Source organism: Colobus angolensis, unplaced genomic scaffold (genome assembly GCF_000951035.1).
Source record: "Colobus angolensis palliatus isolate OR3802 unplaced genomic scaffold, Cang.pa_1.0 Scaffold95, whole genome shotgun sequence".
Taxonomy (NCBI): domain Eukaryota; kingdom Metazoa; phylum Chordata; class Mammalia; order Primates; family Cercopithecidae; genus Colobus; species Colobus angolensis.
This window is the reverse complement of record NW_012123487.1, coordinates 5,308,160-5,322,342: the sequence shown is the minus strand read 5'-3', so window position 1 is coordinate 5,322,342 and position 14,183 is coordinate 5,308,160. Positions and strand designations below refer to the sequence as shown.

Genomic DNA, 14,183 nt, shown 5'->3' with positions numbered 1-14,183 from the left:
GATCTCAGCTCACTGCAACCTTCGCCTCCCGGGTTCAAAGATTCTCCTGCCTCAGCCTCCCGAGTAGTGGGAATTACAGGTATATGCCACCACACCTTGCTAATTTTTGTATATTTAGTACAGATGGGGTTTCACTGTGTTGGCCAGGCTGGTCTTGAACTTCTGACCTCAAGTGATCTGCCCACCTCGGCCTCCCAAAGTGCTGAGATTACAGGCGTGAGCCACCACATCTGGCCAATTTTCTACATTTTCAATAAAACTTGTGTTATTAGAAATGCATAAATGCTCAAATCAGGTGAGAAATTTCTTGAGAGGAAAAAAATGATCTTCTTTACTGCTACCATGCCTGGACTTCTTTACCATATTCTAAGGGAGGTGTTTCTCCACACATTCTCTCACTTCCCTCTCCATGTCCCATGATAGTGATCTATTTTTTTTTTTTTAAGAGCTGATGACAGACAACAGCAAGCTACTTTACAGAATCTACCAACTGGGTAGGAAAGTCTTCTGAGTTTCTTTGCAGACCAGAAAACAAGTTACCTGTTGATTGTTGGCCAATCAATAAGGGACTTTCCTCTCTGCCATTAAGAGCAACAATGCTGACCACATATTCTGTGCCTGGAGTGAGGTTGGTGAGGGTGATGGAATTCCGAGAGGGGGGCACCCGATCTTCTCGAGGTCTCCCGCTATAGTGCTCGGGGTGATGGCGGATCCTGTAGCCAGTGATGGTGGCTCGAGGAGCAATCCAGTGCACAGTAAAAGAGTTGGCGGTAATATCAGAAAAGTCAATGCCAGTTGGGGAATCAAGACCTGTTTTTCCCACCCAGGGGAGGAAGAGATAAAAGAAGAAAAGATACCACCAGTTTAGGAAGTGAAGAAGGTGTAGGGGAAATTAACGTACGTCCAACATTTCATTCCTGTCTCATCAATACCATGATTTTCCATAAACCTCAGAGTAAGATGTACTGATTCTAAGCTACATATGAATTTTAAAATCTTAAATTGACTCACTTCAAAACAGCCAGCTCAAGCACTCATTTTTTTCTTTTGCTAAGTAATTCAAGCAATTTTTAGGGGTTATTACAGTAGGTTTCTGTGTTACATTTAGAGATAAGTGTTCAAGATCTTCTGAGAATTGATATTTTCAAATTCTTCAGTATTTAAGTATTCTATGTTTCTATGCTGTAAGTGTATCCCTTCCAAGTAAAGCAAGATCTGCCCACTCTCAAGGTAAATGTTTGACTCTCAGAGAAGCCTCCTAAGCTCAAGAGGGAATTTATATGTCAACAGAGTGGTAATGATGCCAAACACAAAACTTTCTGAAACTAAAGACATTATCCCAGACAAATTACAATGCTGATAATTCCTCAGGAATTGACGTTTTTGAAAAATGCATTTTTGAAAAATGCACAAAAATTCAGAGTTTGTTGCAAATTTAAACCACTTAGTCTCTGGGACTTCCAGCAAATTTCTGTTTTAGTTACAGCATTTACTAGTTCTATTCAACAAGAAACCAAACTAAGATATCGTAAGTCCTTTTTGGAAGCAAGTAGACTATAAATAAATTAATGAATATACTAAACTGTACCTTTTTAAAGAAAACATTAAAAGCAGCATTCATATTTAAGTACATAATATTTATGAGGTTCAGTTCAACTTCCTTCTAGTAAATTCATATTTTATTAAGTAAAAAAAAAGTAAACTTGCTGGGTTAGTAAAGGAAGAAAAATAGATGACAATGAGTGTTGGGTCAGCCATTAGACAGAGCCACCTAATGAAAAGGAATGTCCACTAAATCTAAATAACAAAGATCTTCTTAGGAAGTGTTTTTTAAAAGGACAGACAACAAATTTCTTGATTAATTTGTTAGTGACTGAAAGTCTAGGTGATTGTTGAGTAGGGTATCTTAGTTTTTCAGACCAGTGATAAAATCATACTGTGATGACAAAAGTACACACACCACGACCACAAGAAATGGAGATGTATTTCATTTGTTATGCAGAATTGGTAGGCAAAAGTCATACTTTTGACTTTATCCAGTATGACTGGATAGTCATACTGCCAACACCACTCACCTGTTTTCTGTCTTCCTCTAAGAGGTGTGCTCTCGTGTTGTTCGTAGACACTGGAGACACTCACTACATATTCTGTACCAGGCAGGAGATCTGAAGGGGCAAGTGGGGCTTATTTTAAAACTGTGCTCGAAAGCATGAGAAACCAAAGCACGCCCGGGACTATTTCAACTGATGAAATATCCAAATGTCCAGTCCTAAAGCCCTACTTACACTTAAGTGAACACTAAGGCAAAGTGTTCAGTGAACAGACCTGGTGAAGGTCTGTAATTAGATGACTCAGCTGGATTTCAAGTGGGATGAAGTTGCTGCAACAGGTGGATATTTCTCGCATCCATCTGAGAGTATGCCTCTGGAGGGCACATGATAATCCTGGCTGTGGTGCTATGGATTGCCATTGATGCCTCACAACAACCCTGAGAGGTAGTTTGCTACTTTTAAAAGCAATTTGCTTGCCATACAATGTACTGCATATATTTAAAGTGATTTGATGGGTTTTTACATATGTGTGACTTGGGAGACCATCACCGCATTCAAGAAATGGGCAAACATATCACCTCTAAAAATTTGATTTACTACAATTATCTCCATTTTGTAAATGCCAAACAACCAAAAAACAATAACAACAAAAAATACTGAGGCACAGAGAAGTTATCTTCTTTAATTTACTTGCCCAGGATCATACAGGGATTGACCCAGGCCAGCACTGGTGGTCTTACCAATTAACCTTTACTGGAAAAAAGCCACACTTCAAGAGAAAGCAATTGGTTCTGCCATATTAAAATGAGAGCAGAAGAGTTTTTAAAAAATTAAATATACATCCCTGAGTCTCTTCTTCCTTTTTTTTTTTTTTTGGAGACAGACTTTCACTGTGTTGCCCAGGCTGGAGTGCAGTGGTGTGATCTTGGCTTACTGAAACCTCTGCCTCCTGGGTTCAAGTGATTCTCCTGCCTCAGACTCCGGAGTAGCTGGGATTACAGGTGCCTGCCACCATGCCTGGCTAAGTTTTGTATTTGTAATAGAGACAGGGCTTCACTGTGTTGGCGAGGCTTGGACTAGAAATCTTGACCTCGTGATCCGCCCGCCTTGGCCTCTCAAGATGCTGGGATTATAGGCGTGAGCCACTGTGCCCAGCCTCTTCTTCCATTTTGATACACAATCATGCATAGCTTAATGATGGAGATACATTTTGATAAGTATGTGATTTGGTGATTTTATTGTGTAAGCATCATAGAGTGTACTTATACAAACCTAGATGGGCTTGTAATCCTGGCACTTTGGGAGGCCAAGGAGGGTGGATCACTTGAGATCAGGAGTTCAAAACCAGCCTGGCCAATGTGGTGAAACCCTACCTCTACCAAAAATACAAAAAAATTGGCTGGATCTGGTGGCTCATGCCTGAAATCCCAGTTACTCGGGAGGCTGAGGAAAATCGCTTGAGCCTGGGAGTTGGAGGTTGCAGTGAGCCCAGATCATGCCACTGTACTCCATCCTGGGCAACAGAGGGAGACTCCGTCTCAAGAACAAAAAACAAAAAACACCTAGATGGTAGAGCCTACGACACACCTAAGCTATAAGCTATATGGTCTAGATGGTAGAGCCTACGACACACCTAAGCTATAAGCTATATGGTCTAGCCTACTGCTCCTAGGCTACTAGCCTGTGCAGCATGTTACTGTACTGAATACTAGAGGAATTGTAACATATGGTAAATATTTGTACATGTAAAAGATACAGAGAGTGAGGTGTCTAAACCTGGAACTCCTACTCACTAAACCCTCATTCCCCTGCACACCATTTGCCCTTCAGCGGAGGGCTTTTTCTGTAAAGCCTCCTGCAAAGTTTGGAAAAGTGCCAGACTGGAGGACCAGATGCTTGGATTCCATTTCCACCTTAGTAGCTGGCCAGTGGCAATTTACCTAACCATTGGGGACCTCAACTGCTTCATGTTTGTTTGCTTATTTTTTTGAGACAGGGTCTCACTCTGTCACCCAGGTTGGAGTGCAGTGGCACGATCACAGCTTGCTGCAGCCTCAACCTCCCCAGGCTGAGGTGACCTTTCTACCTCAACCTCCTACATAGCTGAGACCACAGGTGTGCACCACCATGCCCGGCTAATTTTTGTATTTATTTTAGAGACTTGGTCTCACTGTGTTGCCCAGGCTGGTCTCGAACTCCTGGGTTCAAGCAATTGGCCCACCTCAGCCTCCCAAAGTGCTGGGATTATACAGGCAAGAGCCACTGCACCTGGCTTGCTTCATCCTTAAAAGAGGATAATAATGATTTTGCTAGGAGGGAGAGAGGCTACCTTGAGGTCATTTGTAGCATTAGGATTATAATAAGGTCTTAGAACACATGATTAACATGTGACAGGTCTATGGCTAAGGGGCAGACATTGTGATGCAGGGGCTTGTATACTGGGTGATGCTGTAATTAGTGATTCCAGGGTGCTCTAGAACAGAAGCAATAGCCCTGGGGTGGTGGATATGCCAAATAAAGATATTCTTGCCCTCAGCCACAAAGTAAAAAACCAAGATTATGGTCACGCTGAGCTGCTCTTCTTTGTGTTTCATTGTCTAAATTATGTTTGAAAGGTAGAAGATGTTTTCAGACTAATATTTGTTAATGTACCTAAATGTAAGCTATTTTTCCCTTATGTAGAATCTTTTGCTGTTGTTATATATTTAACTATTACAGTGAAAATAATAAAAAGCACTGTTTATGTAAAACACAGCACCATCTTGCAGCCTACTGTTTGATTCCTTAACAAAAGATGTCTATTCTGTAATGGTTGGGACTAGAAAGAGACAATTTCCATAAATTGTTGTTGTCTATTTAATGTTAGTTTTTTTTTTTTTTTTCTGAGCTCTCAGCCTTCTGAGAAATCCTTCTAACAGATTCTTTTTGAAGTACAAATTAAACTTCTGACTCTCTTCAAAACAACATCCTAATCTAGCCCAAGCAATCAGTCACTTTTCTAAGTATTCAAATCCTAAATCAATCAACTGCTGACACTTTATTTTATAAAAATGAGAATAAAGCACGCATAGTGACACTATTTTCAGTTCTCATTTTTTTCTCTAAAGATTTAGATTTAGTCATGTAATTTCTCTTGATATTCACTTATTTTTATATGCTTATTTGGAAGCGGAGTTTGTTTAAAGTCATGGAACTTTTCTGCTGGTGTTTTTCCACTATGATTTTTTAAAAGCTGTAGATACCAAAAGTATATTAAGATAGCAACAAACATTACAGCTTTCAAAATTTATGGAGCTGTACATCGAATTTGGAGTTTAGTTTGTAGCTTGGTTGCAGCTCTCTTGCTTTTAGCTGCTCCTACTTGAGAACTCAGAATTCATTTGCTATGCTCTGGGTTAATATTTACGGCTGGGTTAATATTTATGGAACAGATACATTTGACTGCTTACTTGTTAAGACCACTGCATTGTCTGAAGGAGAAATTGACAACTCTGCAACGTCTTCCTCATTTTTCACAGGTGAGTAACGCACCAGGAAGTTGGTCAAATCAATGGATGGGGGTGGAGCCCAGGTGACACGCATGGTGTCTGGACCAATGTTGGTGAATCGCAGGTCAGTGGGAGGAGGGACAGCTGGTTTCGAACAAGAAGGAAGACTCAGTTAATGTAATTTTAAAATTAAAGCTAACGAAGTAGCTGGAAAGGTAAAACCAATATTTCATGCATAAAGGAAACAATCATATCATGCAAACAGTCTAATCTAAATCTATTTTAAGTCATAGTGTACTACTGTTAAAAATAAAACACTACACACAGTACTGTTAGGCCCCCTTTAACCTTTTTGCCATCATCGATATATTTAAAAAAATAATTTTAATCTACTTTCAAATATGTTGACTTTACGTACATTATTAATACCACTGCAGATTATTTTATCCCAGGCTGAAGAGGCTTAAGTTGCCACACAGCAAAGAGAAACATAGCGGTACTTTACAAAGAAATACATGCACACAGACAAAAAGACAGGAGGGTCCTAAACTTCCCCCCATGTGAGATGTCTAGAGCTACAATTCCATTCAGTGAATTCTACTTACAAGTGAAAAGTGTTCATGCAAATTGGTTCTCAGCATGTTTCTTTTCCCATGCACAGCAGAGAACCTTTAAAATGTTGCATGCATGTCCCCAGACTGTGGTTAAAGAGGTATTTCTTTACCTAGTGATAGCAACAAAACCTAGAATGCTCCCAAGTTTACTTTTCTCCTACCTCAAAACACTCTACCCTAAATTTTGATGGATTTTTTTAGCTACAAAGAAGGAACATGGTAGAGTTTATCAAAGGGTAGACGGAAGAGTATGACGGTACATTTTGGAGATATATTTCTTATAATTAATTGGTGCTTATACAATTTGGTATTCGTGTTTGGTATTTAAGAAGAAAAATTCTAGATCTCCAAATTGAATGAACATTTACTATTTTATATTTAACAGAACAGACATCTGAATTTTTCTAGCTTTATATCTGCTTGTGGTTTAAATGAGAGTGTACTGAAGAATACTTGCATATGTTTTTCTCCAATCAGTTTAGCAGATGCATTTGATTCCTTATCCCCCCAGTCCACTCTGTCTTAATCTTTGGCCAACTGCTGACTTCCCCCTTGAAACATCCATATTTAACCAGAGTAACTGGTGGCAGCATGCAACACCATCTATGTCTCAAACACAGAAGTTTTCAAAATTCACCCGTTTGTTGTGTCAGTGTAGTAGGGGCACTCTCGCCGCCATTAATGAGAGTGATAACGCTGATATCATAGTCAATGCCCGGCTCCAGCCCTGTGACTGTGTAGTATCCTACTGAGGAGTCCACAAAATCTTCAAAAATAGGGATACCTTCTCCTGCCGCAACTACTGTGATGCGGTACCCAATAATGGTGGAAGAGTTTAGCGGGGTCCACCTCAGGCCGATGCTTGAATCGGTTATATCAACAAAGCTTAGGTCAGTGAGTTGGGGCACCTCTATTGAGTTACAAAGTAAAGGAGGGGGCAAAAGGAAAATAGAGGCAAAAAAAGAGGAAAAAATAAAGCAGTGTATATCAGGTTACCAGTAGTAAAATTGATGGAATGTTAAAGCAATGATGGTAATATGCAATCTGTTTTAAATTCTCAGAAAAGACTTCCTAAGCATCATGAGCAGTTTGCTTCCCTGGAAGAATAAAAGAGGTTACAATATTCTTTTAGGGATTTTTTGTTTTGTTTTGTTTGCATTTTGAAAATGTCCTTAAAGGGTACAATTTGAACTGTTCAGATTCCTAAAAATCATATGCCTGTTAAGGATGTCAAAACCATTCTTAGAGCCTAGGCATAATATCTGAAGTAAGCATCAGCAATGTTTAATAAGTATCTGAAATAAGTATATGAAGTAAGTATCAGTATTATTTAATAATTCCAAAACTGTTTTAGTAGAAAATAAGCTTGCATGAAGAAGGTTAAAAAATAATAATAATTAGGTGATAAATTGATATTTTTTCTCCCATACAAAACTCATGACAATATCATGGCCATAACGCTAATGCATTATGAATGTATGGTGTGAAATGTGCCATTCAAAAGCACATTGAGGCTTAGGAAAGAGGCCTAAGGTCAAGGCTATCGCCACTATTTTAGTTCATTCATAATCAATGTATGTAATTAGCGTTAGTAAAAGCATTCTTCTGAAGAGTCCAAAGGGGGACACAACTGCCCAGTGCTTTCATTCTGTTATAACCCAATGGACAAACAAGCCTATCCTTAGACAGGCCTTTACAGTGTTGTCTTTCAAGCCACAACAAAGAACACCCTGAAGGTGTGGCTTTTACTTTTTTTTTTAATCCAATTTTTAAAAAGAAGGATTTGAAACTGCAAGATGAAAAACTGGGCGTGTCAACCAAATGCTGTTTCAGTGCTCACATACGAGGACAAAACTATTTTATAGGCAGCTGTTGGAAATTGATATGGACTGTAAAATCAGGCAGAAATGTACTGATGGGATGCATTTACCATATTACTTTGAGCCTGTCATTACTGAGTACAGACACGTGACAGTGTTTTAGTCATACTTCCATGTGAGCGGACATTACAGAGTTAAAGCCGTGGCTGCCACTCCATTACATACTCGCTGCAACACACAGCATCCCAGTGAAGCACAGACAGTAAAGCGGTGTTAACAGCAAGCATTTGTCCAAATCACTGCTTTGACTTCTTGGTTTTGGAGAATGCAGCTGGGAGATCGGAATTAAATCCAACTATATTTGACACCCTGAACCGTCTAAGGATTAAGGTGCTAATCCCCACTCTTATTGGAAGTGCCACTCTCGGGATAGCAGCTTATTTTTCTGTTACCTGGGATGATGGTATCAGAGATAGGGACACTTTCCTTGTCATCCTTGACAGTGTAAACACTGACATTGTACTCCAGACCGGGACTCAGGTTATCAAAAGTGCAGGAGCTCTGATCAGCATGGACCACTTCCTCCAAGGAATATCCCTGCTGGCCGTTTGTAGGGGTTGTGGTAATTCTATAACCAGTAATGTCTGGAGGAAAAAGAAAAGAGGAAGTTATTGCACAGAGCATCTGTGAGCCAGAGCGTATTTAACTAGACTCCAATGACGGACTCACAGAGCGGAATGCAGAAGGACTTGGCATTTGATGAGGACTCCACTGTCAGTGTCTTTCAATGCTTGCAACAATCCTTTCAGGCAGTACTAAGATCCTCACTTTATTTTGTTTTTTGTTTTTATTTTTTGAGACACAGTCTCCCTCTATCACCCAGGCTGGAGTGCAGCAGCACGATCTTGGCTCACTTCAACCTCCGCCAAGATCCTCACTTTAAAGGAAATCTTGAACCAGGGGAGTGATTCCCAAAAGCTTTCATTTCCAAATCCCATGGTCCTACCACTGTACCCTGCTTTTCCTTAATGAATCATTTGAAGACAGCTGAGGAATATTCCTTTCTACCTGCCTAGTATGGAATCGCTCTCAACCTTAAGCACATTCCCCAGAGAGCTCTCCTAATTTAAAAGGTCTGAAACTATGGGATTTATAGGAAGAGAACCAAGAAAGGAGAAAAGGTGAAAAACAAAAGTGGTGATACTTATTCTATAAAGAGTATTGATTGGGAGGTTGAGACAGGCAGATCACCTGAGGTTGGGAGTTCGACACCAGCCTGGCCAACATGGTAAAACCCCATCTCTACTAAAAATACAAAAATTAGCTGGACATGGTGGGGCATGTCTGTGGTCCCACCTACTCGGAAGGCTGAGTCACGAGAATCACTTGAGCCCAGAAGGCGGAGGTTGCAGTGAGTCGAGATGGTGCCACTGCACTCCAAGCCTGGGTGACAGAACGAGACTCTTTCTCAAAAACAAAAACGAAAACAAAAAAAGAGAGTATTGATTGTTGAAGTCTTCAGGAATCATAGAAATTGGGCAGTAAAAGAGTTGAGGGGGATGAGAGACATTCAAATAAAAACAGTGAGGACTAGAGAGCTGTAGGGCCAGATTAAAAGTAAAATGAGAAAGTGTATTAAACTTTATAAAAGGCAAGGAGATGGCAGAATTTCATTTGCCATTAGGAACAGGGTAAACACTAATGTGGCAAATACAAGGAAACCCAACTGAATGAGAAGTAAATATTGAGATCATTACACTTGCTAGTGATCCTCCAAATGTGTGGGCTGGGTCACTGAGACAAGGTATGAATGATCCTGCTGCTAACAAGCATGAAGCTTGCCGACTGAAAGTTTCAGATTCGGAGCAACTCAGCTGGAAATTGTATAGCTTTGGCTCAAACAATCTTTCCGCAGATAATGAAAACTTTACCAAAATCATTCTACTTCAGAGGGAGATTAAAAGAGATATTCTGAGCTAGTTTTTTTCTGTGTGGTTGCATACATTAATCAGACTTAGAGATGATAGCCTTAGCGCTGTTCCCTGGCAAAGATAAAAACTATATAGTACTTTTTTTTTTTTAACAAAAATTTCACAATAATTTAACAGTAAAATTAGAAACAACTAAGGAATAAACTAAACATATCCCTTAAATGAACAAATATAGGAGGTAAGAATGCAATCAACATTAATTGGAACTTCTATTTTTGTTTAAGATTTTTCTCCATAAGTTTTGTGAGACTTCCATGTGGTTTTGGCAAAAGTAATGAATATCTAAAATTTCCTGTTACTGCCATAGTACATCGTGCTATTTGACTATTATTACAGCTATCTTCATACATTTTAGCATTTTATAAATAATTTTCAAATATATGTGAACAAGGAATTTAGACAAATGCTTCATTTAAAGCTTTAAAAATGGTCAAGAGACCCCTTAATCAAATTTTTCAGTTTGCATAGAATATAATTTTAAAAAATTACATTCCAAATATGTGATGTTGGGTGTGAGAAGGAGTCTACAAACTTAAGTTACAATCCCAGTTTTGTAACATTTAAAATGTGTGACTATGAGTAGGCCAATTTTTTCTAAGTCTCAGTTTTCTTATTCTGTAAAACAAAGGTATTTCTGCCTTTCATCACCCTTAAATATTTGTGGTGCAACTCATGACAAAACATTCATAAAACTTCAGGGAATAATAAACTTAGGCTCTTTAACAACTCACAAAAGGGAAATTACGTAATATGACTTCAGCCATTTGTTTGGCAATTTTTTATGCACTCAGCAAAAGGCACCTTCCACAGTGCTTTTCTTCAGCCCTACAGCTGTGTGAGGACCTGCCTTGTCCCCCTAGACTAGCGTAAGATTGTTCTGTTTCCTGTGATTGAAGTCAACGTGGATTAAAGCATCCTGCAGGCTGCCCCATGACGTATGTCATGTACTGCTATAGTTTCTGTGGAGAGCTGAGCATTTGTAATTTGAATCCTTTCTTTCTCTGAAAGAAACAGTTTCTAAAATCTTTGTCTTGGGAAGGTATGGTGTATACTTGCCCTGTGCTCCATCCCAGACTTACCTGGGGTGGTACTCCTCTCCCAGGAGACTGTGAGCACTCCAGTGTCAGGGTTTGTCTCCAGATGCAAGTTTGTTGGTGGAGACAATGCTATGCAGAAAGAAAATTTTACAGGTTAAAGCTGACACAAAGCTCTTGACCTGTGTAATCTTTCCTCCTTCCCTACCTCCCTCTCTTCCACGCTTCTTGCCTCCCTCTCCCCCATATAAATATAGGTTACGTTATGAAAACACGATGGACAGCAGCAATTCTCTGACAAAGACTTTTTTTATGATTAATGATTTTGCAATACTATTGAAATTATTTTCATCTTGCCTTTTCATAAATATTCTTGACATGGAAAGAACATTTCTGATGCCATAAAATATAAAGCTTGAATTGAACCTGCTACTCCAAATTCAGGAATAGCATTAATAATTTAAGTAAGGATAAGATATCTCCCCTGTGCCATTCTCATAAGTAAAAAGTGATATTGACACTAGCTTTTTTCAAAAAGTGGAACAGTTTTAAAAACTAATAGAAAAGGGAAAAAGAGTTCCTCTTACGTGTCACCACTTTGTTTACAATTGGCGCATCTCTTTCCTGTCCGTCTCTCAGGACTTGGATAGTGTAGACATATTCCACTCCTGGAGTCAAGCCAGACACAACGATGCTTCCTGAGTCTGAAGTCACTTCTCGTGGTGCCTCTCCTCCCTGGCTTGGTCGTACACCCAGCTAGAGGAAGGAAAGCAAAATAAACACCAAGGATGAATATTTCCAGAGGCCTGTTACTGCTTTGAGGTTGTGATTATGCTTTAAATAATGTAGACTCTTCAGAAACTGCACAAGGTACTTTTATTAGGAAATGATTTGGGGACTCTTTTATATACTTTAGCTGGAAACTCCCCCAAGGTGGGGGAGGTATCTTCCAAACTGCATTAAGGTGGCTTGTAATGGAAAGTTCCAGAAAAATGTCATTACATACTGTTTTGCTTGATAAAGAATCTCTTGTTACACACCAGACGTATGCAAGGACTGCGGGCCACATGGTAGTTTGTTTCTATTTTTCTGTGTGTGTGCTAGAAGGAATGTTTGAGCTCTCCCTTTAACGAGTTATTCACATTCAATTCACCTTTCATTTGCCATGTAAAGGCACTAGCCCCTGTAGCAACTGTATTGCAAAAGCACACCTTTCAAAGAGCTATAGTCATAGCTTCAACTGCAGGAAGATACATTACAAGAGAAGAATTAGAATAACTATGCCCATAATTTAAAATCCTTTTAAGATCCTTTTTCAAAAACTCAGGTAACACCGTGCTATCAAATAGTGTCCAACTCTAAAGAGATCCTTCACACACCATCAGGCTTCTGAACGTCAGCATGACATTATTAAGGGAATTTAAAAGGTATGCTGGCAATCTTCAAAAAGTTCCTCTATATTTGAGTAGCATAATCATAAGTATGGCCATTTATATACTTTATCTTTGGTGTATTTTTTTAAACAATCAAGGGGATTGAGTCATGATTTCCAGCGATAACAAATATTTCTCTCTTCACACTAAATGCCAAAGAATGGAATTCTTTTAAACGCATTCATTTGTATTCATCACTTCCCTAATATCATTACTTTAAAGAAGATGAATCCAGATATCCACAGGGAAACCTTAATCTTAACTTCTATTAAGAGATTTACCCGCAGCGCTTTGAACAGTTGGAGATGAAACTGATTGGATGAAAATGCGATTTTTAAGTGACTCTGAGTTTAATTGGTCTCCCTAAATTGGCTTTTGTGAACTTGTTCACACCCATTTAGAACAATACATCAAATAAAGTTTTCCTACGTTTTTTTGAAATGTAGTTCCCTGCGGGAAAGGATAGAGAAAATAAGATAACAACAAGCAGCAGCTTCATGCTAATGTTTTATCCTTTGCAAAGCACTTTCATAGCCTCCATCCACTCTTCGAACAATTTAGTGAGGTAGGCAGGGAAGGATTGTTAGGCCCTGACCATGTAGTCAAAGATGTATGAACAGAACCAGGTGACAAAACCCAGGTCTCCTGACTCCTGAGCACCCTGTTTCCACTACATGGGAAACACAAGGACACCTCAGGGCTGTATCACAGAGATTAGGAACATGGGCAGTTTACCTTAAAACCGATTCTTGGAGCAGGTGTCCATGTGATCACAATGGTGGTCTCAGTCACCTCGGTGTTGTAAGGTGGAATGGAGCTCCCAGGCTGCACTGCGAGAGAGAATCAATTTTCAAAACTCAGAATCACAGATGATTTCACAGAATAGAGATAACAAGTATTTTTACGGAGAACCTCAGTTTAACCAAGCAGTGGATAGAGAATGTAACATATTTTTTCACTGGGTGAGAATTGGGAGAGGATCAGGCTTCTTAATCTTTAATGTGCCACACACGTCATCTGGGGTCTGGCTAAAATGCAGATTCTGTTTCTGGAGGTCTAACAAAGAACTAGGGAGTTTGCATTTCTGACAAACACAGATAATACCGATTCTGTTGGCCCGTGAATTATACCTGAGTAACAAGGGGTTACATATTCGCTAAGGCAGTCTTTTCAATGAAATTATATAATCTAATTCATGTCTTTCCATCATTGTTGGGATTTGAGTTTTATGACAATAAATTTCCCTATATCGTCAGCGTAAAATCCCTTATAAAATGTACAACTGGCCACCACAAACTGATTATCGTATTGTTTCTTAATCATTAATTTAAGAACAATGGTAAATTATAGATGGTGATCTAAAAACAGTTTTATGCTGGGCGGGGATTGGTGGCTCATGCCTGTAATCTCAGCACTCTGGGAGGCTAAGGTGGGTGGATCATTTGAGGTCAGGAGTTTGAGACCAGCCTCACCAACATGGTGAAACCCTGTCTCTACTAAAAATATGAAAAATTAGCCGGTCATGGTGGCTCGTGCCTGTAGTCCCAGCTTCTTGGGAGGCTGAGACACAAGAATCGCTTGAACCCTGGAGGTAGAGGTTGCAGTAAGCTGAGATCATGCCATTGCACTCCAGCCTGGGCGACAGAATGAGACTCCATCTCAAAAAAAGAAAAAAAAAAGCTTTATGCTGAATTATTCCACAATAATGGTCAACTATTTTTGGTTGCAATAAAACATGCTATGTATAAAAGT

The 14,183-nt window shown here is 39.4% G+C and overlaps 1 protein-coding gene across 1 annotated transcript in view; it reads right to left on the bottom strand.

Annotated features, from left to right (window-relative positions):
• The window catches only part of FN1 (fibronectin 1), a 75,259-nt gene that overhangs the window by 25,377 nt on the left and 35,699 nt on the right, over window positions 1–14,183 (bottom strand). The window contains exons 21-28 of the mRNA XM_011932358.1: window positions 13,167–13,261; window positions 11,586–11,754; window positions 11,044–11,130; window positions 8,426–8,617; window positions 6,791–7,063; window positions 5,501–5,683; window positions 2,076–2,165; window positions 541–810 (exon numbers count right to left, since the gene is read on the bottom strand). Of these exons, the coding sequence (XP_011787748.1) occupies window positions 541–810; window positions 2,076–2,165; window positions 5,501–5,683; window positions 6,791–7,063; window positions 8,426–8,617; window positions 11,044–11,130; window positions 11,586–11,754; window positions 13,167–13,261 (1,359 nt within the window). The remainder of the gene's footprint in view (window positions 1–540; window positions 811–2,075; window positions 2,166–5,500; window positions 5,684–6,790; window positions 7,064–8,425; window positions 8,618–11,043; window positions 11,131–11,585; window positions 11,755–13,166; window positions 13,262–14,183) is intronic.